This window comes from Sphaerodactylus townsendi, linkage group LG11 (assembly GCF_021028975.2).
Source record: "Sphaerodactylus townsendi isolate TG3544 linkage group LG11, MPM_Stown_v2.3, whole genome shotgun sequence".
Lineage (NCBI taxonomy): Eukaryota > Metazoa > Chordata > Lepidosauria > Squamata > Sphaerodactylidae > Sphaerodactylus > Sphaerodactylus townsendi.
Genome location: NC_059435.1, coordinates 78765208 through 78789671, shown reverse-complemented (window position 1 = coordinate 78789671; position 24464 = coordinate 78765208). Strand labels below are relative to the sequence as shown.

The window sequence follows — 24464 nt, the reverse complement described above, 5'->3', positions numbered from 1 at the left end:
ATGGGAGCCCTCCCCCTCCCCCCCCCAGCCTCTCCGCCGCTGCGCGCCAGGCCAGACCGGACCCGCTGGGCGCTGCTGGGCGGGCGGCTTCGGCCCGGGAGGCGGGGAGGGAGGGGCGCGCTTGACCGCGGGCCCGCGCCTCTTCTTGGCCCCGCTGCAGCACCTACGAGGCGATGTGGCTGGAGTCGCGGGCGGAGCTGGCCGAGCTGCTGGCGCAGGAGCTGCCGGCGGAGCCGCGCAAGGCCGAGCGGAACGCGGCGGTCTTCTGGCAGGAGCTGGCCACGCTCTTCGTGCGCTACCTGCGGACGGCGCGGCGCCTGGAGGCCTGCTACGACCAGGCCGTCCAGCCCCAGAAGCGGCCCCTCCTGCGCCGCCTGCTCGACGTGGTGCTGGGCCGCCTGCTGGAGCTCAAGCGCGACCTGGTGGCGCTCCACCTCTCCGAGTACCACGACCTGGACCACGTCCTGCAGCAGCTCCACCTCGGCCCGGTCAGCGGCCTCGGGAAGGGGGGCCCAACGGCAGGCCGCCTTGGCAGGCCGGGAGCTGCGCGGGGCCGCCGGCGGCCCTCCCGCCTCGCCGAACCGTCCCCTTCCGTCCCCAGGCCGACCTGGAGGTGCCCATCCCGCGCTACTTCCTGCTCGAGCGGGCCAAAGTGCTGCAGGAGCGCCGGGAGGTGCTGGCCGAGATCCTGGCCCGGACGGCGCCCTGCAAGGTGGCGGCGGTGAGTGGCCGGGCGGCCTGAAGGGGGGGGGGCCTCCTCGGCGGCTGGCAGTGACGGATGGGCGTGGTAGCCGCCGCTAGGACCGGCGCTGAAAGGGCCGCCTTCCTTCCTTCCGCAGGCGCCGCGGCCGTCGATGCCGCGCGAGGAGGCGGTGCGCCTGATCCAGATGGCCGAGCGGATGCGCCAGGGGCGGCTGCGCGCTCGCTTCATGCGCGAGATCCGGCGGGACGAGGAGCGCGAGCGGAAGGCGCGCGAGAGCGGCCAGAGGGAGCCCGACCGGGTCCAGGCCGCCCTCTGCATCCAGAAGGTCCGTCAGGCCGCCCTTGCCTGCGAAGGGCGGGGGCTCCCCGCCAGCCCTCCAGTGGCGCCGGCGGCGCCGACGGCGTCCTGGTTGGCGGATCGGGGCCTCCCGAGGAGGTCTCCCCTCAAGCCCCCTGAGTCGGAGGCGAAGGCGCGAGGGCGGGCGGGGGCAGAAGGGGCCTCTGGCCTCTCCGCTTCCCGCCGGCGGGCCTCCTGCCTTGCTGAGGCTGCTGCGGGCGGATTGCCTCCAGGGCCAACCCCACCTCCAGCCGCCGCTGCCGCTGCTGGCCCTCCCGTGCCGCGCCACCTGTCCGCCCCTGCGGCACCCTGCCTCCCCCCCCCCCCGACGCCTTTGGCCAATGGCGGCCTTGCCGGACCGGGCGTCCCGGCGGCGTCTGGGCGGGACCCACAGCCTGGGGAGGGAGGGAGGGAGGCCCCAGTGGCCGGCGGCTGCTGCTGCTGGGCTCACCGGGAAGACTCCTGGTTTGGTTCCCGGGATCACTGTCGGCCGGGAGAATGACGCGGGACCGGGGGGGGGGCACCGTGGTGACCACGGGGGGGGAGAGAGGTGCGGCCAGCCGGGCTGGGCCCCAGAAGAAGCCCCTCGCTGCCGCCGACCGGGCGACTTCCCACCACCGCCCGCACTGCCGGGACGCCTCCTTCCCTGCGGAGCTGGGGGTGCCGCTGGATTGCCTGAGCCGGGGGGCAGCGCGGAGCCTCCGTGAAGCTCCTGCGGCCAAGGACCCCCGGGCGGCCTTTCATGGCTGGCGCGGGAGCGACGGGCGTTGGGAGAGAATCCCACTTGGCCGTCCTATCCCCCCTCGCCCCTGCCTCCCCGGCCGGTCACGGGTGGGGGCCATAGGCGATCTGGAGGAACCCCCCCCCGGCCAACGCGCCTCTCCCCGCCCCGCAGGTGTGGAAGGGCTGCTTGCAGCGCCGCCTCACCGTCGTCGCTCGGCAGCAGGAGATGGCCTTCATCGGCATGGTGAGCAACGGGCGGGGGAGGGGGTTGTCGGCGCCTGGCTGGGGAGGGCGTCCCCTCCTCCTCCCTCCCCCCCTCCGCCCAGCCTGGGGGGGGGGGTCTCGCCGCCGCCGCCTGCGGGCCGAGTGGGCCGAGTGTTTAGTTCAGCGTTTTCCATAATTGCGTCGTCGGAAGGCTATTTAAAAGCCATTTGGGGCGCAATGAGGCGGGAAAGTGGCTCCGGCGGCGGCGGAGGAGGAGGGGGAGGAGGCGGGCGAGGGGCGCCGCCGGGCAGGGAAGCGCCGCGCCTGCAGCCGCCGGACTCGTCGCCGTCGCCGTGAGAGGCTCGTTTGCCCGCCCGCCCGCCCGCCCGCCCGTGGGTGTCCCGAGGCCAAGGGCCGTTGCCGACGTCGGCGCTGCCCGCTCTCTCGGCCTCTCCCTGGACTGCAGGCGCTGGAGCCGCAGGCGGCGGTCACCGCTCCGGCCACCCTTCGGGCGCAGCTCGGGGAAGAGTTCCGGCGCTTGCGCCAGGCGGACTACGAGACCGAGTACCGGCAGGCCCTGGACAGTATCCGTGACTCCGTCTACGAGGTGGAGGGACCGAGCATGCGCGAGGAGATGAAGGCGCAGCTCCGGCAGTGGTTCATCGAGTGTCGGTGAGCTGGCCGCGGGCCTGGAGGAGCCCCCCTCTCTCTCCCCCTGTGAGGGCCTGCCGCCTCCCGAGACAGCTGACCCCCCCTCCCTCCCTCCCCCGTCTTCTTCCTCCCCAGGGAGCTGACCGGCCGCTTCCCTGACTTCCCCGAGCAGGAGATTGGCGGCTCCAGCGTCCTCTTTGCACAAAGGAGTCCAGAGGAGGTATTCCACCGGGCAGGCTGCTGCTGCTCCTCGCAGCTGACCCCCCACCCCGCTGTCCTGCCCCCTCCCCGGCAGCCCTCTGCTCTTGGCGCAATGAGGCGGCGGCTGCCCTCTGCTCTCGGCTTGCTTCCCAGGTGAAGGCGGAGCTGGATCTGGCAGAAATCAAGGTAGAAAAGAAGAAGGGCAAAGGAAAGGAGGCCGAGAAGAAGAAGAAAGGGAAGGAGCAGCCAAAGGAGGCCGAAAAGACCAAAGCGAAGAAGAAAGTGGTGAGAGGGGAGGCCTTGGCCCACCATCCCTCAGGGCCACGAGTCACGGGAGAATCAACATCAAGTCCCTGTCCTGGGAAAGGTGTCTCCTGGCCATCCAAGCCAGCCCCTTCAAACCTCCCAGAACTCCCTGGGGGAGGGCTCTGCCGTGGAGTGACCTGATCAGCCTTAGCAGGCAGCCAGTGTTCTTTGACCAAGCAGAGAACCCCCTGGTGTCCTTGGCATCCTGTGAGTTCTTTCTGCAGGGTAGGAGGTGGCACGCAGGGCAGGTGGGAGGAGCGAAAGAGGGCAGCTGGCTCTGACTGCTGTGACACCCCGGGAGCAGTAGAGAGAGCCCCTCGGCAGGCAGGCAGGCAGGCAGGCAAAGGCCCCAAAAGGGCACCAGCGCAGGCACGGGATCCTTTAGGTCACCCTCTTAGGCCACAGCTAACAGCTTGAAACCAGGACTGATGAAATTCACTGCAACAGACCTGCATGAAAGAAACAAAGGGGAGTTAAACTAATCTCCTCCTGCCTACAGCCGGGCGGGCAGGGGGCCCCTTGCTGGTGAGGGCGGCACACAGCATCCCCGCAATGCCTTTTGGCCACCAGCTCTGCTGTGCAGGGAGCCCCTCCCTTGGGCCACAGGGGGAGGCCCTTGGGAGGGGGGGTGAGGAGGGAGGTGGGCCTGACCTCCAAGTCAGTGCAAAGGGCTGGAGCTTTTCCACAGGAGGAAGACGAGGGGCTGAAGCTCTCCCCTTCCAAGTTTCTGACTGCCCTCGACCAAGGCTACAGGGAGTACACAGGTGAGCGGCAGAAGGTGCCGGAGCAGGTCAGCATCTTGCTTGCTGGTGGGCTGGCGGAAGCCTGGAGGAAGGCTGGCCTGCCTGGCGCTGGCATTGCACGGGAGCAGGGTGACCTGCAGCCAGACTACAGGTTGTTCTGCCAGCACTGCTCCCTCCTGGGGGGCACAGCGCAGGGTCAGAGGCAGCATCCCGTGGCCGTCCACACCGCGCCCAGTCCTGCGAACCCACAGCCATCACAGACCGTTTCTTTGGCTCCGCTGGAGGACATCCAGCCGGCTGCCCCTCCCACCCCGGGTGCAAAGGCTGCTGCCCACTGAAGTCCCACTGAATGGCATCTATGAGGGTGGGGGTGGGAAACGACACCCTTCTTCCTCCTCCTCCTCCTCCCCCTCTTCCCCCGCCCAGCCTTGTGGAACGACCCAGACGAGGTGGTCAACTTTGAACAGCGCTATGAAGCGGAGCTCATCAAGGCTGAGATGCAGAAGGATGTGGAGACAGAGATTCGGCTGCAGGTGGCCACCTGGCTGCAGGGGGTGGGGCTGGGCAGGGTCTGTCCTGGGGAGGGGCCCAAGGGAGGGGTCAGCACTACTGAAAGCTTTACACACACCCCGCCCACCCCTGCAGGTGGATGAGTTGATGCGCCAGGAGCTTCGGCACCTGAGGCTGGCCGTGGACATGGAAGACATCAAAGCTGGGAAGCCCCCCAAGCCCAAGAAGAGTGCCAAGGTGGAGAGGCCTCCCCGCCCCTCCCTCAGTGGTGCCAGGCAATGCAAGGGTGCTGGGATGGCAACAGAGCGAGGGGTCTGTCTCCTGGGCCTGGGCCTGGGCCTGGCTGGGGGGTCCTTCCCACTTGCCCTTGCTTGGAAGGTTTGCAGGAAATAATTTCTTTGGTTCGCTTGGAGCAGCAAAAAGGGAAGAAAGGCACCAAGGAGAAAGACCTCACCCCTGACAGGTAGGCCTCTTCCCGCCTCCTCCCGCCACAAAGCGCCCTCCCCTCCCCTCCCCACCCCGCCTATCCTGAACAAATTATGGGTTTGCTCTGCTCATCTGGGAACTGCACCTGCGCTGTGTGGTCCTGGGGAGGCCTGGCTGCTGCCGGCGATAAGTCACGTTCATTTCACACAAAGTTGGAGTCCACGGACACCTTCAAAGACTGGCCAAATCGGCCAGGGCAGAAGCTTTTGTAATTCAGTGATCTGATGGTTTTCGGAGGTAGCCGTGTGTGTCTGCAGGAGAACAGCTGGATTCAAGTCCAGCCACACCTTAGAGACCAACAGGCATTTCTGGGCCCGAACTTTTGGGAGTCCAGCCCCCCCCCCAACCTTTTGAGTGTTCTTTCCAGCCCCTCCCCCTCCCACCTTCTGGCTGGGGTTGGAAGGCCAAGATGCTGTCCAGCCCAACTCGGGTCTGATGACAGGTACATTGACACTGAAGAACTTGAACAAGAACTTGCTGAACTTTGGGGGGGGGGTCTTTAAAATGCTGAGTGCATTAAGTGCTGTCGAGTTGCTTTTGACTCATGACGCTTTTGACCCTCTGAATCCACGTCCTCCAAAATGTCTTCTCGACAACAGCCTTGCTGAGATGTTGCCAACTGAAGCCCAAGACTCCCTTGGCTGAGCTGGCTCCTCTCCTGCTGGGCCTTCCTCCTGTGCAGCGCTACTGGACCCAATTCTCCTTCTCTGGGCTCAGGAGGGCAGGCAGCCGGCATCACTCAGCCTTGCCAGATCTTGGGTCAGTCCTTGAATGGGCAGACCACTGAGGGAGTCTCTGCAAAGAAAGGGCGGGGCAAACCACCTCTGCTTCTCCCTGGGATCATCAAAAGCCAGCTGTGACTTGATGGCAGGCAACACACACACACACACAATGAGCTAACATGGCGGCCGCCGCCGCCATCACCCACCCGCTGGAACAATCTTCTTGTTAGATCACTGCATGCAGTTCCTTGGGGCGGGGGGGGGGCTGATTGATTGGCTGTGGGAAGCTGCAGTGACACCCATTCCCAATGTAGGAGAGTTATCTAGCTGAGGGCACAGTGGCCGGCCACTGGAGGCATTCCCAGGACAGAGTAGGAGGGAGACAGACACACACACCCCTCCGGAAGCCTCCTGCTCCACCCTTCCTTCCTTCCTTCCTCCCAACCTCAACCTCTCCCCTTCCTGGGTAAATGGTGACCACTCGGGGTGACTTTGCTCTGCCTGCCCTTCCAAGGACCATCGACTCTCTCTACGAAGAGCTGGTGCTTCAAGGCATCATTATCAAGCCTCCCAAAGTGCAGTTGTCCGACTACTCGGGTGAGTGACCCTCCCCCACTGCCTGGGCCATCGAAGCCACCGGTGCTCTTTAACCTATTCATAAATGACCTGGATGTAGGGGTGGGTAGCGTGGTGGCCAAGTTTGCGGATGATACCAAAATTATGTAGGGTGGATGATACCAAATTATGGATTTGTGGATGATACCAAATTATGTAGGGTGGTGAGAACCACAAAGGATTGCGAAGAGCTCCAAGCAGACCTTGATAAATTAGGTGAGTGGGCTAAGAAATGGCAAATGCAGTTCAATGTAGCAAAATGCAAAGTGATGCACATAAGGGCAAAAAATCCAAACTTCACATACACGCTACAGGGATCAGTGCTATCAGTCACAGACCAGGAAAGGGATTTAGGCGTCTTAGTTGATAGTTCCATGGGAATGTCAACTCAATGCATGGCAGCTGTGGAAAAAGGCAAACTCTATGCTGGGGATAATTAGGAAAGGAGTTGATAATAAAACTGCAAAGATTGTCATGCTCTTATATAAAGCCGTGGTGCGACCGCGACTTGGAGTACTGTGTTCAAGGTTCTGGTCACGTGATCCTCAAAAAAGCGCCATTTCATCGAAGAGATAGAAAAAGTGCAGAGAAGGGCAATGAGGATGATTGAGGGACTGGAGCACCTTCCTTATGAGGAGAGCTGCAGCGTTTAGGACTCTTTCGTTTGGAGAGGAGACGTCTGAGGGGGGATATGATTGAAGTCTATAAAATTATGCATGGGGTAGAAAATGTTGACAGAGAGAAATTTTTCTCTCTTTCTCACAATACTAGAACCAGGGGGCATTCATTGAAAATGCTGTGGGGAAGAATTAGGACTAATAAAAGGAAACACTTCTTCACACAACGTGTGATTGGTGTTTGGAATATGCTGCCACAGGAGGTGGTGATGGCCACTAACCTGGATAGCTTTAAAAGGGGCTTGGACAGATTTATGGAGGAGAAGTTGATCTATGGCTACCAATCTTGATCCTCCTTAATCTGTGATTGCAAATGCCTTAACAGTCCAGGTGCTCGGGAGCAACAGCAGCAGCAGAAGGCCTTTGCTTTCACCTCCTGCACGTGAGCTCCCAAAAGCACCTGGTGGGCCACTGCGAGAAGCAGAGTGCTGGACTAGATGGACTCTGGTCTGATCCAGCAGGCTCTTCCTTATGTTCTTAAGGCCATTGCTTTCACCTCCTGCACGTGAGCTCCCAAAAGCACCTGGTGGGCCACTGCGAGAAGCAGAGTGCTGGACTAGATGGACTCTGGTCTGATCCAGCAGGCTAGTTCTAACAGGGTTAGTCTAACAGGGTTGCTGTTGAAAAATGCACCAGTGTGCCAATGAATGATATCGAAGTGGAATGGATCCGTTGGCACACTGTTGAGGACCACTTTCAGAAAAGGGGGGGGGGCATAAGCGATGTGAATCAATCATCCCTGGCCCTGAGTCTGTCTACAAAGTCCTGTTGTTTGCCAAGAGTAATTTGGATTGACTATGCTGGAGATGGCGGTTGAACGCAGTGGCAGAGGGCCCCGGCCAGTCCGCATGCCAGAGATGGAGCTCTTCTGGCCTGAGCCTCTGACACGGCAGGTCAGTGAGAGCCTCCCCCTGTGTGACTCCCCCAGGAGACTACTGCTACTTGGGTACCACCTTACGCCAGGCGGAAATTGAACCAATACCCTCTATGCTAGATGTGCGACAGAACATAGCTCTATATGCCATCTTGCCTCTTGGTAAGAGCCCCCACTGGCAGCCGGTTCCCACTCTCCCTGGGGTTACCGGGGCCCTCTCTCCAAAGTGCCAGCGTCTTTCCTGCTGTGGCCCCAATTCTGCTCTGTCTTGTTTCCCCCCCCCCCCCCCCCCCCCCCCCCCCCCCCCGGGGCGGGGCCCCCCCCCCCCCCCCCCCCACCGCCCCCGGCCCCCCCCCGGGGCCCCCCGCCCCTCTCCCTCTTTTTTTTTCCCCCCCCCCCCCCCCCGGCCAGGCTCTCCAACTGTGCATGAGTTGGCTCCCCTGGTGAGGTCGGTCCTTCTTGCGGGCCCCCCCGGCACAGGGAAGAAGATGCTGGTTCATGCCGTGTGCACTGAGACGGGTGCCAACCTCTTCGACCTCTCGCCAGGCAACCTGGCAGGGAAGTACGCGGGCAAGAGCGGCCTTCAGATGATGCTGCACCTGGTCTTGAAGGTATCAGCCGAGGGAGGGAGGGAGGGAGGGGGCTGCTGGGTCAGGCCTCCGCTGGGGAGGGTCTCCACTGATGGCTGATGCTGTGAAGTGTCCGCTGCCTTGAGCCATGCTGAAAAGGGGAGGGGGCAGCTGTTCATGAGTGCAGTTCACGAGTAAGACCCCTTCCAAAGGTGGTTCCGTTTAAAGAAGCAAAATATAGTTGTGGCTGGTGTCTGGATTTGCATGTGTAGGGTACACACATGTTGCACATACTGACTTCTGTTGCCAAAGACATTTATGTTTGTTATTTGGGGGATTAATTTCTAAACACCAGAAAATTGGTCAGGCAATATTAGAATCCCTGACTTCATGGCCGTGCGCCTGTCTCCCCTGGGTGGGAATAAGGTCCCCCTGTGCACAACTGCAGTCTGTTGGAGGGGTGGGGCTGTGCTCTGGCCCACCCTGGGTGCCCCCTCCCCCCGCCCCGAGGGTGGGTCAGAAACCAGGAAAGGACCCCTCTGCCTCATCACAGAAAGGTGGCTGTCAAGGGCCCTGACGGAGGCCCCCAGGGTGGGCCAGAGGCCGGCTCACAGAACCCCAGGCCCAGCAGCTGCCTCTGCAGAACGGATCCTGAACACAGAGGTTGGTTGCTGGAGCACGACTCCCTCTCTCTCTCGCCCCCCCCCCCCTTGAAGGTGGCCCGCGCCCTCCAGCCTTCTGTCCTCTGGGTAGGGAATGCTGAGAAGACTTTTTACAAGAAAGTCCCCAGAGAGGAGAAGGAGGTCAGTGTGGCAGGGGGGTGGGGGTGGGGGGTGCTTCTGCTGCCCCCACTGGGAGCAGGCAGCAGACTCACCAAAGGCAGAGGGGGCAGCAGGGGGCAGCTCCACCTGTCACGCGTGGGATGAGAGTGGAAGCACTGAATTCAGAGACATTCTCAAGGAAAAAATTAGGTGTGGCAGGAGCCCTCCTCCTCCTTCCCCCCCCCCCCCGTAGGCATGGGCTTTCCACTAAGCCAGCAAACCTACCCACAAGCCGGCAAACCTACCCACGAGTTACCAGGCTTCCCATGGGGCCTGGGATTATGATGGATCTCTAGACGACCCTGATCCATTGCCCTAGGAGTGGTGACAGCCTAGGAGGGTGGACTGTGGGGCTCTGACAGCTCCGTTCCTGCCGTCCGGGCCAGTGTTTCCGGCTGCCCTCGTCCACTCCAAGGCAGGGAGAAAGGAAATGGTGGCTCATGGTGGCTGCAGCCGGAGGAATCCCTGGACTTCTTTGATTCTGGGCTCCACTTTGAAACTTTGCTGCCTCCCTATTTTGTATACTTTGGAACACAACAGACTCTGGCACTAGATCCTGCAGAGGTCCCCCTCCGAACGCCCCCCCCCAATCTCCAGGAATTTCCCAAGCCAGAGTTGGCAGCCAGACCCATGGGCGAAGAAGGGACAGTGGGGAGATGCCCCTGATACTGCCTCCCTCCCCATCTGCAGGGTGGGTGAGCAGGAGGGGGGTGAAGCAGGAGGGGGGGTGGGGGGAAGCGGGAATCTTCTGTGGCGTGGAAAGGAGGGGAGGGCAGCCACGGGGCACCCAACAACACAGGAGAGGGGCCAGTCCCCCCTTGCCCTAGGCACTGACCTGCTGACCACTGTCCGCCACAGCTGGACCCCAGGCGGCTGAAGAAGGACCTGCCAAAGGCCCTGAATCTGCTGACAGCCGCAGACCGGGTGCTGCTGCTGGGCACGACCACCCGGCCCTACCTGGCAGACGTCAAGGGTCTCTGCAAGACCTACGAGAGGATCCTGCTCATCCCCCGCCCAGACTATGCCTCCCGCTACAGTAAGGCCTCAGGGCAGGCAGGGGCACAGGCGGGCCCTCGAGGGGGCGGAGAGGCAGCCAAACACGGGGGTCTCTGGCCTCTGCAGTGGGTGGGGTCTCCCCCCTCGTAGCCCTGCATACAGACCCTGGCACTGCAGAACTTGCCTGCCTGACCTTTCTGCAGGGAAAACATCTTTCAGCCCGGGGTGGGGGTGGGGGTGGGGGTGGGGGCGGGTTTGTACCTGCAGCAAGGGGTCCTCAGATCTCTCCAGGGCAGTTTAGGGGGGTAGAGGCAGGGAGGCATGTGTGTGATTATGCCCCCCCCCATCGCCCTCTTTCTCTCTCATGTTCTCTTTCTCTCACTCGCTCTGTAACATGTAACTGGACCTCACACACACACACACCGCCAACCCCTGACACAGGTCAGGATGCCACTGGCCACATCCTCTCTCTGTGTCAGTATTATGTCTGGCAGTCGAGGCCCTCAATATACACAGCAAGGACATGAGTTTGTGGCAGCCGAGGCTGCTGAGTGGAGTTGGCAGGAGGAGACTCACCCCTCTTCCCCCCCCCCTCCTGCCCCGCAGTCACCTGGCAGCGGCTCATCCAGAAGCGAGGCGGCGTCCTGGCCGGCTCCCTGGACCTCAGCGCCCTGGCCAAGGTGTCCGATGGCTACAGCCAAGGCAGCATGGCGCTGGCCGTGCAGGCGGTGCTGAGCGAGAGGCGTCTCCTGCAGCTGCCCAAGCGGCCGCTGGCTGCCAGCGAGTTCCTGCAGATGTTGGCCAGGGCAGAGCCCGTCTACCCAGAGGAGGAGGCCCTGCTCCAGGTACCCCCTTGGCTCTCCCCCTGGCGCCCTCTGGGCTGTGCTCTGCCCTGGGGGGTGGGGGCAGAGGGAGGGCCGGTTGGTCCTTTCTCTCCAGGGTCCACTCAGGCTTTAAAATGCCCCTCCACAGTTGGGTGAGACCATCACGAGGGCCCAGCGGAGTCTTCCCAGCCAAGACTCATCCCGTCCCGCTTCCTGTTCCACACAGTGACAAGGAGGAGCCAGTTACAACAAGGCACAGGGGCCGAGGCCTTCCCCTGATCCTGCCTCCTCCTCCTCCTCCTCCTCCTCCTCCTCCTCCTCCTCCTCCTTGGAGTTGGTCTCTGCAGGCTCCCCAGGAAGCCGCCTGGCCCACCTGCAAAGCCTGCCCCCGTGTTCATGTCCATCTGCGCCTCTCCCTGGGAGTGAATCCTTCCTTGAGTAAAGACTCTCTCCTCAAGGCAGGGGGGGGGTGCATCTCTATTCAGAGCAGAACCCTAAATCTTGCACACGTCATGACGAAACTCTGCACTTCAATATAACACTTCCAATTAACCATCTAGAACAGGGGTAGGGAACCTGCGGCTCTCCAGATGTTCAGGAACTACAATTCCCATCAGCCTCTGTCAGCATGGCCAATTGGCCATGCTGGTAGGGGCTGATGGGAATTGTAGTTCCTGAACATCTGGAGAGCCGCAGGTTCCCTACCCCTGATCTAGAAACTTCTCTGCCAATCTGACCATCCCAACCCTATGCAATCTATCGGTGTAGGGAGTGTTGCTAGATCTCAGTGGTTCGTTGAAGTTCCAGGACTAATACAGGAAGTCTTCAGGCAGGTCCCCGATTCTCTGGGCCAACTAGGCGTTCTCTAAAACACTTGTTTGAAACAGAGGCTTATCAGCTTCCAAAGGCACAAAGAACATCGTTCTCTCCATTCATAATCAAGAATGTCTAATGCACATTCCATTGATATATATATTTATCAAACTGTACATAGAATAGCGATTCTCTAAAACTTTTAATCCATCAGCAAAATTCATAAACTCCCTTAAGTGTCCCATCAGACCTTGTTACAAGAACCACAAGCACCTTGTGACACTCCCCCACCTGGTGCTCTGGTCTCCTTTCAAAGGCAAAGGGAGGTCAACCAAAGCTTATTCATTCTGGGCCCTTGAAAAAGGTTAGTTTCCGTGGAGTGAACGTGTTTTGCCTGGCTTGTGTGGACGCCGGTGACACTTTGGTCAAGCAGCAAGGGCTTCTGGGCCGCGTTTTACTCCTGTCGTTGCAGCCTCTTTCCTTCTTGCCACAGGACTGGTACGCCAAGACTCCCCTGGGCAAGAAGAAGCTGCTGGCTGAGGAGGAGAAGCGGAAGGCAGCTGAGATGAAAGGGAAAGAGAAGAAGAAGAAGAAATAGGGTGGTGGAAGGGGAGGAGGAGGCTGCTCTGGGCTGCAGCATAAATGGGGGCCTGCCAATCAAGCTGGAGTCTGTCTGTGTGAAAGAGAAAATGTGACGTGAACACAAGATCCACTCTCCCCCGCCCCTGTGCAGGGTGCAGGAGTGCACTTCTGGGCCTGACCTGTTGGGGAGGGTGCCTGTGTGTTCCGCCCCCCTCCCCGGTGCTCTCTTCTACCCCGGCCCCACCAGCACTGCTCCAGCTGAGCCAATCAGGGCAGCGGAGGAGGGAAGTCAGACCAGGTCAGGCTAGGAGGTGCCGGTCTGCTGGCATTGGGGGCCCCGTGTTAGGCCTGAAGCCTCCACTGGGTCTTGACCAGAGGCGTATCTAGGCAAACTGGAGCCCAGGGACAAAACCTGAGTTTGGCACCTGCCCGCCCCTCCCCCACCACAACCAAACAATGATTTTTGCACCAGCTCACAAAACACCTCCCACCCCCAGCAAAACATACATGGCTTTCTCCCCACCAACTCTCTTTCCCAATTTTGTCCTCATACCAATCCCTTTTCACACCTATGAAGTAGGCTGTTAGCCTGAGAAACAGCTCCAAGCCAGTGCAAGTGGGTATTAAGCATGTAAATCTCTCAAAAATAACCCCCAGCAAAACATTGACCAAACAAATGTCAGCATCATCTCTCACAAAACACCTCCAGTGGAATCCACCCCCAAACAGCATCACTTTTAATGACGTTTCAACTAGGGAGCCCAGATTCTTCTTTTAAATCCAGTGAGAATCTGGGGTCCCCAGTTAAAACAACATTGAAAGTGATGCTGTTTGGGGGGTGGATTATCCCCCACCCTGAAATAGCATCACTTTCAATGTTTAAACTGGGGACCTCAGATTCTCCCTTTAAGTCCCTACCGAAGGGGGTGGATTTAAACTGAGAATCTGGGGAAATTTCGGGGGTGCCTGCTATAAGGGGTGCAATTGTTAAGCTAGCAGCACCAAAATTTCAGGGTGTCTTTAGGAGACTCTCCTGATGATACCACCCAGGTTTGGTGAAGTTTGGTTCAGGGGGCCAAAGTTATGGACCCTCAAAAGTGTAGCCCCCTTCTCTTATTAGCTCCCATGGGAAATAATGGGGGATGGGGCACCCCCTTTGGGAGCCCACAACTTTGGATCCCCTGAACTAAACCTCACCAAACCTAGGTGATACCATCAGGAGAGTCTCCTGAAAAACCCCTGAAATGTTGGTGCTGCTAGCCTAAAAACTGCGCCCCCTGCAGTGCAGGCCACAAACTTAAAAAACACTAAAAATACAAAAAACTATAAACAAACCTGAAATTTTTGCACCCGCCCCCAATGGGGTGCCAGGGGACATTTGTCTCCCCATGTCCCCATGGTATATACCCTCCTGGTCTTAACTGCAGAAAAGCCAGGTGGGCAGGCTAGGGCCACTTTCTGCTGCTCCAGTAAGGCTGGCCAGTGCCCTGCTGGTAGTGGGGCCAGGAGGGCTCCTGCAGGGCAGGGTGGGGCAGGCTGCTGGGGGCTGCAAGATCTGGAGGTAGCACACGTTGTGCTGGGAAGCTCCTGTTTGGAGAGGAGAAGTGGGCAGAGTCTTTCCTGGGCTGGGTGTGAAAGTAGAAATGGGTCCTGGCCGGCTGCCAACTCCAGGTTGGGAGGTTTGTGGGTGGGTCCTGTGGTGGGCGGGGCCCCTGTGAGGTATCATGCCCTAGGAGTCTGCCCTCCACAGCAGCCACATCCTCTGGGGAAGAGATCTCTGCCATCTAGAGGTCAGTTGTGATGCCAGCAGCAGCCTAGTTCTGGCACCCAAGCCAAGCTGTCCTCAACAGAGACAGGTTGGAGGGCAGAAAACCACCCACAGGAAAGCCACGGGCAGCAGTAGCCCCGAAGACCCCTTCCAAGCCCCCAGGGCATCTGCTTTGCCTGGCAGAGGAGGATGATCACCAGACCCCAGTGCTACATTCATCTTGGGGAAGGGGGGGAGGTCACTTGTGAATTTGGGGGCAGGGGAGAGGATTCGCACGAGATCAAGCAGATATGCTGTATTTCATGTCTTCATAGACAGCATCTCCAAAGGCGTTTGGAGTGGAGTCCAGTAGACTGCATAGAAACATACAAGAGCATTTTATTCAACGAGATCAAAATAAAATGGCAACAGAGCAGGAGTCGATGTGGAAAGAACAGAAGCCGCAGCGGAGGAGTGTTCTGTCTGAGAGGCAGGCCTGGCAGGGTTCAGGCCACCCTCCTGTTTTAGAAGGCGGGGGGTCGGGTACAAGTGTCACTTCTGTGGTTGGGGGGGGCACATGCATGCAGAAGCCTGGAAATTCTCCTGCTCCAAGCAAGTTGGCGCTTGCTTTAATTTTGGAAGAAGAGGCATCCGAGGCACTTGGCTTTAGGCAGGGCCTTTTCCTAACTCTAAGGCTGGTGTGGAATTTCTAGATTTCTTTCACCCACCACGTGAGAGCAGCTGCATGAAACTGGAGTGGAATTTATTTCATTTAGTAGAGGAACAAGAACAGACCAAGGATAAGAACCTTCTGGAGCAAAACCAAGCAGGTGCCAGCCAGGTGACCAGGAGTGACTCCGGAGTTGTGGTGGGACTGGAAAGACCTCAGGGGATAATAGACCCCTTCTGGCTGTGGGGCTGGTCACTCTTTCACACTGTGACCGGCCACTGTAGGTTGTTGTGACAGGAAGACCCTTGGAGAAGACCCTTTGCTGCAATGAGCTCCTGGCACTCAAGGAACGTGTGCGTTCTCTTGAAGCCAAGGTGGCAGACCTGGCGAAGCTGAGAGAGCCAGAGAGGGCAACAAACGAGGCTTTCAGGGACCTAGCAGACGGGTCCCACTCCCAAGGTGACATCTCTTCAGATGTCATGGAGAATGTGGGTGACGGAGGGTGCCAGTCTGAGGTGGGGGAAGATGCTCCCTTAGATGGGACCCCTTCCTTAGCTGGTGGTCAGATATCCTCTCGCACGGAGGATACCCCTCGGGGAGGTGGGGGGCTCCTTGTAGTGGGTGATTCAATCATTAGGAATACAGAGAGTTGGGTTTGTGACAGGCGTGATGACTGCATGGTGACTTGCCTGCCTGGGTGCTAAGAAGGTTGCTGCGACGTCACGCCTCTGTCTAGATAGGCTGTTAGACAGTGCTGGGGTGGAGTCAGCAGTTGTGGTCCCACATTGGGTACCAATGACATTGGGAAATGTAGCCGGAGGTTCCTGGAAGCTAAATTTAGGCTGCTAGGAAAAAAGGTTAAAATCAGGACCCCAAAGGTGGTGCATTTCTCCTTCTTGAAATGCTACCTGTTCCACTGTGAGGAGGCGAGCTAGGTAGCCGGAGATACAGGGTCTCGATGGGCGTGGATGAGGAAAGGTGGTGTAGCCAAGGCAGAGGGTTTCAGCTTTTGTCAGGAACTGGGGAACCTTTTGCCCAGGATAAGGCAGGCCTGTACAAAGAGGGACGGGCTTCCTCTTAACCAAAGAGGAACCCGGCTGCTGGCTCAACATTAAAAAGGTGGCAGAACAGCTTTTAAACTGGCCCAATCCTTGGGGGAAAGCCGACAGGAGCTGAGGTGACTTCGGGTTCGGAATACGAGTCCATGGGGATGCCAGGGAACCAGAGAGGAAGGAGTTTCTAAATCAACCCACATACAAGCGAGGAGCATAGCAATGTGATAAGTGATAGTGTCTACAAAAGGCTAGAGGGCAAAACACATAAATCCCAGGTTAGGGACAGAGACAGAGTATACAGGTGTCTCTATGCTAATAGTAGAAGCATTCGACCTAAAATGGGGGAGCTGGAGAACAGAGTTTTGAAGGAGGACATTAAGAACATAAGAACAAGCCAGCTGGATCAGACCAAAGTCCATCTAGTCCAGCTCTCTGCTACTCGCAGTGGCCCACCAGGTGCCTTTGGGAGCTCACATGTAGGATGTGAACGCAATGGCCTTCTGCGGCTGTTGCTCCCGATCACCTGGTCTGTTAAGGCATTTGCAATCTGAGATCAAGGAGGATCAAGATTGGTAGCCATAAATCGACTTCTCCTCCATAAATCTGTCCAAGCCCCTTTTAAAGCTATCCAGGTTAGTGGCCATCACACACCACCTCCTGTGGCATATCCCAAACACCAATCACACGTTATGCTGAAGAAGTGTTTCCTTTATTAGTCCTAATTCTTCCCCAGCATTTTCAATGAATGCCTCCCCTGGTTCTAGTAAGATTGTGAGAAAGAGAGAAAAATTCTCTCTCTGTCAAACATTTTCTACCCCATGCATAATTTTTTATAGAGCTTCAATCATTGCTCCCCCCTCAGCCGCCTCCTCTCCAAAGCCAAAGAGTCCCAAGCAGCTTGCAGCCTCTCTCCCTCACTTAGGGGAAGGTGCTCCAATCCCTCAATCATCCTCGTTGTCCTTCTCTGCACTTTTTCTATCTCCTCAATATCCTTTTTTGAGATCACGTGACCAGGAGCGCTGGGCCTGAGTACTCCAAAGTGCGGTCCTGCTGCTTTATATAAGGGCATGACAATCTTTGCCAGTTTCACAGTATCAATTCCTTTTCTAATGATCCCCAGCATAGAGTTTGCCTTTTTCACAGCTGCCATGCATTGAGTTGACATTCCCATGGAACTATCCTTCAGGGCTGCCCTAAATCCCTTTCCTGGTCCGCTGACTGATAGCAACCCTATGGCTACCAGAACTGACACAGTGCATCTGGCAAGCGGTCGCGACTCACTGCTTTTATATAAGGGCATGACAATCTTTTGCAGTTTTATTATCAATTCCTTTTCTAATGATCCCCAGCATAGAGTTTGCCTTTTACAGCTGCCATGCATTGAGTTGACATTCCCATGGAACTATCAACTAAGACTTAAATCCCTTCCTGGTCTGTGACTGATAGCACTGACCCTGTAGCTGCATGTGTGAAGTTTGGATTTTTTTTGCCCCTATGTGCATCACTTTACATTTTGCTACATTGAACTCAGCATTTGCCATTTCTGAGCCCCACTCACCTAATTTATCAAGGTCCGCTTGGAGCTCTTTCGCAGAATCCTTTGTGGTTCTCACCACCCTACACATAATTTGTGGTATCATCTACAGAACTCCAGGCCACCCACGCCACTCCAACTCTACTCTCCATTGATATAGTAGGCATCACAGAGACATGGTGGAATGAGGAGAACCAGTGGGATGCTGTTATCCCAGGTTACAGGCTCTACAGGAAGGATAGGACAGGGCTATTGGGGTGGGGTGGCCCTCTACATCAAAGAGAGCATAGTGTCACATAAAATAGACAATGCAGGGGAGACTGGATTCCTCTACAGAAGCACTGTGGATATCAATACCAAGGGGTGAAGCATAGATTTAACATTAGGAATATATTATGCAGCCTCTGACCAAAGGGTGCACAAGAGGATTCTGAGATGGAAAAAAGAAATTAGGAGAGGCCAACAAAAGCAAAAATGTTGTGGTAATGGGCAATTTTAACTATCCCCATAAACTGGAAAAATGCATGTTCAGGTCATAGTAGGAGAGAACATTCCTGGATATGTTAAATGACTGTGCTTAGAGCAGATGGTTGTAGAACTTCAACCAGGGAGATGTGATCCTAGATCTAATTTCTATGTGGGACCCAGGACCTGGAAAAGGGAAGTCAGTGTTGTTGAGCCAATAGGGGAACAGCGACCACAATGCCTGTCAGATTGACCAGTATCTCCAGCATGCTTGAACAAAGTGAGCAACTACTACTGAAGCTACGAATTTCCTTCAGAAAGGGAAATTTCCAAAGATGAGGGGGATAGTCATGGGGAAGCTGAAAGGGGAAAAATCAAGAGAGTCCAAAAAAGGAAATGTCCAAGTGCTTGGAGGGTTATTTAAAACACAGTCTTAAAAGCTCAAGCTGGAATGTGTTCCGCAGAGGTTAGGAAAGGCAGCCCAGTCCAAAAGAAAGCCACCATGGATTTAACAAAGGGGAGGTTGAGGACATTATTAGGGAAAAAAAAGATGTCTTTTAAGGAAAATGGAAGTTCAACTTAATCCGATGAAGAATACCAGAGAGAACACAAATGGTGGCAAAAGAGAAGCAAGTTAAACAGCTGTAAGGAGGCAAAAAAAAAGGATTATAGAAACGATGGTTGCAGTGGCTAACATCAAGACTAGCAACAAACAGTTCTTCAAGTACACATCAAAGCAGGAAGCCAGCTAGGAAGCGAGGTAGGTCCAAGATAGAATGATGTAGAAGGGGCGAACAAAAGGTGTGCTAAAAGATGACAGGGAGATTGCAGAGAAGCTGAATGAATTTTGCATCTGTCTTCCCTACCCAAAGAGGAGGTGAGGAAAATTCCTGCACCTGAACCAAGCTTCTTAGGAGGTGAATCCGAGGAACTAGTGAAAATTAGTAGTAGACAAGGAAGAAGTTCTGGCAGCCATTGATAAAAACTAAATGCTACCAAATCCCTGGCTCAGGATTGCATTCATCCAAGAGTTCTTAAAGGAAGCTCAAGCATGAAATTGCTGATGTTCTCACATTAATATGCAACTTATCCCTGAAATCAGGCTCCATCCCTGAAGACTGGAAGATGGGCCAATGTCACACCAATCTTTATAGAAAGGGTCTAGGGTCCCCCCCCCAGGAAAATTACAAGGCCAGTCAGTTTGACATCTGTTCCTGGTAAATTAGTAGAATCTATCATTAAAGATAAAATTATTAAACATGTAGAAAGAAGCAGAGACTCCGTTGAGGAAGGGAGTCAGCTATGGCTTTGCAAGAGAGCAAAGATCCTGTCTTACAAACTTACTAGAGTTCTTTTGAGGGTGTAAACAGACATGTGGATATCGTGTGGGGAACCATTGGACATTCACTTGATTTCCAAGGAAGAAGCTTTCTACAGTTCCTCACCAGAGACTGTTGAGAAAAAAAAACTCAGCAATGAAAGGAATAAGAGGGGAAGTCCTCCTATGGATTAAAAAACCATTGAGGAACAGGGAACAAAGGGGTGGGTATAAATGGGGGAGTTCTCACAATGGAGAGATGTAGGGAGTGGAATTGTCCCCAAGGATCCAGTAGATAGACTAGTGCTCTTTAACTTATTCATAAATGACCTGGAAGTAGGGTGGGTAGTGTGGTAGGCCAAGTTTGCAGATGATACTAAATTATGTAGGGTGGTGAGAACCACAAAGGATTGCTAAGAGCTCCAAGCTGACCTTGATAGTTCAGGGGGGTGAGTGGGCTCAGAAATGGCAAGTGCAGTTCAATGCAGCAAAATGTAAAAAGAGTGATGCACATAGGGGCAAAAGAAATCCAAACTTTACATACACGCCACAGAGGGTCAGTGCTATCAGTCACAGACCAGGAAGAAGGGATTATATGCCTTAGCTGATAGCGTTCCATGGGAATGTCAACTCCAATGTATGGCAGCTGTGAAAAAGGCAAACTCTATGCTGGGGATAATTAGGAAAGGAGTTGATAATAAAACTGCAAGGATAGTCATGCCCTTATATAAAGCAGTGGTGCGACCGCACTTGGAGTACTGTGTTCAGTTCTGGTCGCCACATCTCAAAAAGGATATCGAGGAGATAGAAAAAGTGCAGAGAAGGACAACGAGGATGATTGAAGGATTGGAGCACCTTCCTTATGAGGAGAGGCTGCAGCGTTTGGGACTCTTTAGTTTGGAGAGGAGACGTCTGAGGGGGGGGATATGATTGAAGTCTATAAAATTATGCATGGGGTAGAAAATGTTGACAGAGAGAAATTTTTCTCTCTTTCTCACAATACTAGAACCAGGGGACATTCATTGAAAATGCTGGGGGGAAGAATTAGGACTAATAAAAGGAAACACTTCTTCACGCAACGTGTGATTGGTGTTTGGGATATGCTGCCACAGGAGGTGGTGATGGCCACTCACCTGGATAGCTTTAAAAAGTGCTTGAACAGATGTATGGAGGAGAAGTCGATCTATGGCTACCAATCTTGATCCTCCTTGATCTCAGATTGCAAATGCCTTAGCAGACCAGGTGCTCAGGAGCAGCAGCAGCAGCAGAAGGCCATTGCTTTCACATCCTGCAGGCGAGCTCCCAAAGGCACCTGGTGGGCCACTGCAAGTAGCAGAGAGCTGGACTAGATGGACTCTGGTCTGATCCAGCAGGCTAGTTCTTATGTTCTTATGAAGAACCAAAGCCATTCTCCTCTCAGCAACGGCCAACACCTGTTGCTGGGTGGCTACGGTTTAGAAGTTTGCATTCAAAAGCCAGGGGGAAGCAACTGGTGTAGCAGACCTGTCTAGCCCCTCGAGTGCCTTTTTTGGACCACGGATGCCCCGGAGACATTTATCCTGGGAGGGGTCTCTGAGCCTGCCCTGCCTTTGCACTGAAGCAAGTCCCCCTTAAAATAGGACAAGCAAACGGCTGGGAGAACCCTGGGCTGGAGGCCTGCCCCCCCCCCCAGGAAGAATCTGAATGGGCGGAAGTAACTGCTAGGTGGGTTAGGGGGTCTGAGGGAGAACTTGGGGGCTCCCAGCCTCAGGACAGCAGGCTGGGGAGGGGCTCCTGCTGCTCTTGTCTGAGTGGGATGGAGGACCAGGCCGGTGGGACAGTGAGGGACAGTGCGGGCATTTGGGTTCCATGAGCCTTTGGCTGAAGGCAACATCAGTTGACATAATGCAGGCATCTATGGGGGGGGGGGGATGTCCATGACCCTGATGACCCAGAGGGATTCTTTCTCCTTCACTTCCTCCATCACACACACTTCTGGACAAATTGCCAAGGGAGGGAGGGGCTGTACAGGGGCCCCTCCAGCTCAAAGGAGACAAGGCCGATCTGCGGAGTGGGTTTTGCCCAGGAATGGCAGCAGCCAGCACCCTCCCCCCACTGCTCCCACCGCCTGCCCCCCTCCCTGCCTTCTGTGCCGGCTGCCAGCAGTTCCTGCCCCTGCCACAGAGCAGATGCCACTGCATCAGAGGTTGGGTCTCCGTGTGCCCAGAGCGAACTCCAACCTTCCCTTGCCAGGGAGCCCGGCCAGATTTCCAGTGAACGTCCTCTCATTCAACAGCTTAGTGGGCCTGCCGGGCCTGGCTGGCAGCAGCTCCGGAGTCAGCCCTGTCGGAGCTTCAGTTGGGATATTAAGAGGAGCTGGAGCCAGGGGCATAATGAGGCAGCCCTGGGCAAACTGTAGCCCTGGGCAAAACCTGAGTTGGATGCCCCCATGCTGGGCGGCCACTCCACCACTCCACCAAACTTTTTTTTTTTTTGCACCAGGGCATTGGTGCCTGTAGGGGGTGCATTTTTAGACATATCAGCACCAAAGTTTCAGCATATCATCAGGAGACTGTCCTTATGCTACTCCCCAGGTTTGGTGAGGTTTGGTTTAAAGGAGTCCCAAAGGTACCATGGACTCCCCAAAGGGGGTGCCCCATCCCCCATTGTTTCCAATGGGAGCTATTAGGAGATGGGGGCTACAGTTTTGAGGGTCCATAACTTTGGGCCCCCTGAACCAAACTGCACCAAACTTGGGGGTTGCCATCATCTCCAGATGATACCCTGAAATTTTGGTGCCGATACATCCAAAAATGCACCCCCTGCAGGAACATCCTAGAAATTTGCCCAAGAATCTTTGTTCTGCATTGAGTTTTCTGCATTGCTGTCAATGGGGGTTGCAGGCTGTGGGGGGCACATTTCTGAAGGCACAGTCTCAAAACTTTCAGGGTCTCATCAGGAGACTGCCCTGATGATACCCCCCAGGTTTGGTGCAGTTTGGTGCAGCGGGCCCAAAGTTATGGACCCTCAAAACTGTAGCCCCCATCTCCTATTAGCTCCCATTGGAAACAATGGGGGATAGGGGCACCCCCTTTGGGAGTCCATAACTTTGGACTCCCTGAACCAAACCTCACCAAACTTGGGGGGTAGCATAAGGACAGTCTCCTGATGATACGCTGAAATTATGGTGCTGCTAGCCTAAAAACTGCGCCCCCTGCAGGCCAAAAGTGGAAAACCACTAAAATACCCAAAAACGAACCCAGCATTTTGATGCCCCCCACAAGGTGATGCCCTGGGCAGCTGCCCACCTTGCCCAATGGGCATTACGCCAGTGGCTGGAGCTGATGGCTTCCATGGTTGAACTAGAGTTGCCCACGAACTTCGGTGGCAGACACCCAGTGTTCCATTGCAGCTGGCTGAAAAAGGCACCCCGGCTGATCGTTGGCATCCAGGATTCGTGGTGCCCCCTCCCAAGTGGATTGGAGAAGATCTGTGTCGCAAAGTGGATTTGATCATGGATTCGCAGGACTACAGGGGCCGGAAGCAGTACCTTGTACCTTGGACCCATTTTCCACCAGGTTACAACGAATGGGTTGATGCCCCCCCTCCCCGACTAATGAAAGCATCCCATAATTCATACCCTCACAGACCAGGAGGAGGGGGCTTTAAAGGGGGTGGAATGTCAGGGGGGTTGTATCTAGGTCAGGGGTCAGCAACCTTTAACCCCTAAGAGCCATTTGGACTCCTTTTCCATGGAAAAGAAAACACTGGAGCCGCAAATACTTCTTTACATTTAAAATGAAGATAACACTGTATACATATTTTTTTACCTTTACACTCTGTATAAACAATTATATCTATAATATGTAATTATATTTATCCCCAAATGTTCTGGGATTTGCCCGCCGGGAGTTGGCAACCCGTGACAACCATGGCTGAGGATGATCTCTGCATTCCTCCCTTCCACGATCTACAAGCTTACCTTCTACAAGCTGACAATGGCTTACTCTGAAGTAAACCTTCCAAGATCCACGTGCAAGGCTTTCCCCATGCACTCCTGCCCTCCTTGGCAATGCAGAAGCAAACCATTCCCACCCACCCCCGCCTCCCCATCAAACAGCCCCGACGAGTGCAACCTTGCAGGACTGCAGGTAATAACTCCTTTAAAACCTGACATCGTCTATCTCACCTGGACTCAGCCAGGCTGCCATCCGCCAGGAAAGCCCCCGGAGCTCAGCTGGGCTGCTGGGGGGGTCTGCAACCCAAGGTGGCGCTGCTGGGGTCCCCCATGTGGTCCCACCCTCCAAGAAGGACTTGGGATTGGGGGAAATGAGGTCACCCAAAGCAGGGTCGACCCCTGACCCCCCCATTCAAGAGGGGTGAACTGAGGTTAGGATTGCGCTGAAAATCTGACGTCCTGCAACTCCCTCCTGTTTCCCGCCCTTCATCGCTCAGCTGTTCAAGAGGATCCACCAGCGGTGCTCCGCCCCCATCCCACGCTGTCACCACCAGCATCAGCCAACCAGGCAGCTGGGACAGGGAAGCCGGAAGTGGCTTGGGATAGTCGACTTGGACTGTGCCTCTCAAGGAACGGGGACTCTTTCCCATTAACCCTTAGGGCAACTATCCGAAGGAGGCTGAGAGGAGCCGCCAAGCCATGCGGAGCCGCAGTACGAGGACAAAAGAGCCGCATGCGGCTCCAGAGCTGCAGGTTGCAGACCCCTGATCTAGGTGATTGCTACAAGATATATGTAACCAGACTGCTATATGTTACCACTGCCGTTCTGGGGTATTCTTTCCTTGATCTTTATGGCTTCACACACTGAGTAGATAACTAGGCTTTCCCCTGACACTTTGGTCTCATGAGAACTGGGATTGTTTCTGTTATCTCATGAGGGCAGGAAGCCAGGTGGCTCTCTATCTCTGTCTGTCACTGACCTTGGGGTACCTCAGCTCCAAACTAACTCTCACATTTCTTGGGGAAATGGGAGGGGGGGACTAGCATTGAAAGAAAGGGTTCTCCAGAACTGGCTTAGTCAAGCTGGGTGCTTTGATGTCGATCAATAAACACTGCTGATCAGTAATACACTTGTCCGTTTGTTGCTTCAAAGTCCGAGACCTAGCAGCTGGCTCGGGAAGCCCTGCCACTGAAGCCGAGATCCGAATGGCTCACTCTGGTCCCCCTTTGGCCCACTCGGAAAGCTTTCCCGGCTCCTGACGATCCAGGCCAAGCTAGACGCAAGGCGGGTGATGAGTGCTCTATTTATAATGGCTGAGGCAGGCCAGGTGCCCATCTGCTCCTTGCTCAAGGTCAACGGCAGCAGGGAAGCTACTCAGCCG

The 24464-nt window shown here is 55.9% G+C and overlaps 1 protein-coding gene across 1 annotated transcript; it reads left to right on the top strand.

Annotated features, from left to right (window-relative positions):
* On the top strand, positions 1-12454 carry IQCA1L (IQ motif containing with AAA domain 1 like). Its single transcript, XM_048510538.1, has 19 exons — positions 1-101; positions 161-488; positions 602-721; positions 840-1028; positions 1935-2006; positions 2433-2638; positions 2753-2837; positions 2972-3100; positions 3813-3888; positions 4294-4400; positions 4513-4614; positions 4791-4840; positions 6100-6182; positions 7806-7913; positions 8163-8362; positions 9037-9123; positions 10000-10177; positions 10744-10982; positions 12268-12454. Exons 1-19 carry the CDS (start codon positions 1-3, stop codon positions 12370-12372), a joined length of 2565 nt encoding a protein of 854 aa, XP_048366495.1. The 3' UTR covers positions 12373-12454.
* Positions 12455-24464: the final 12010 nt, after the last annotated feature.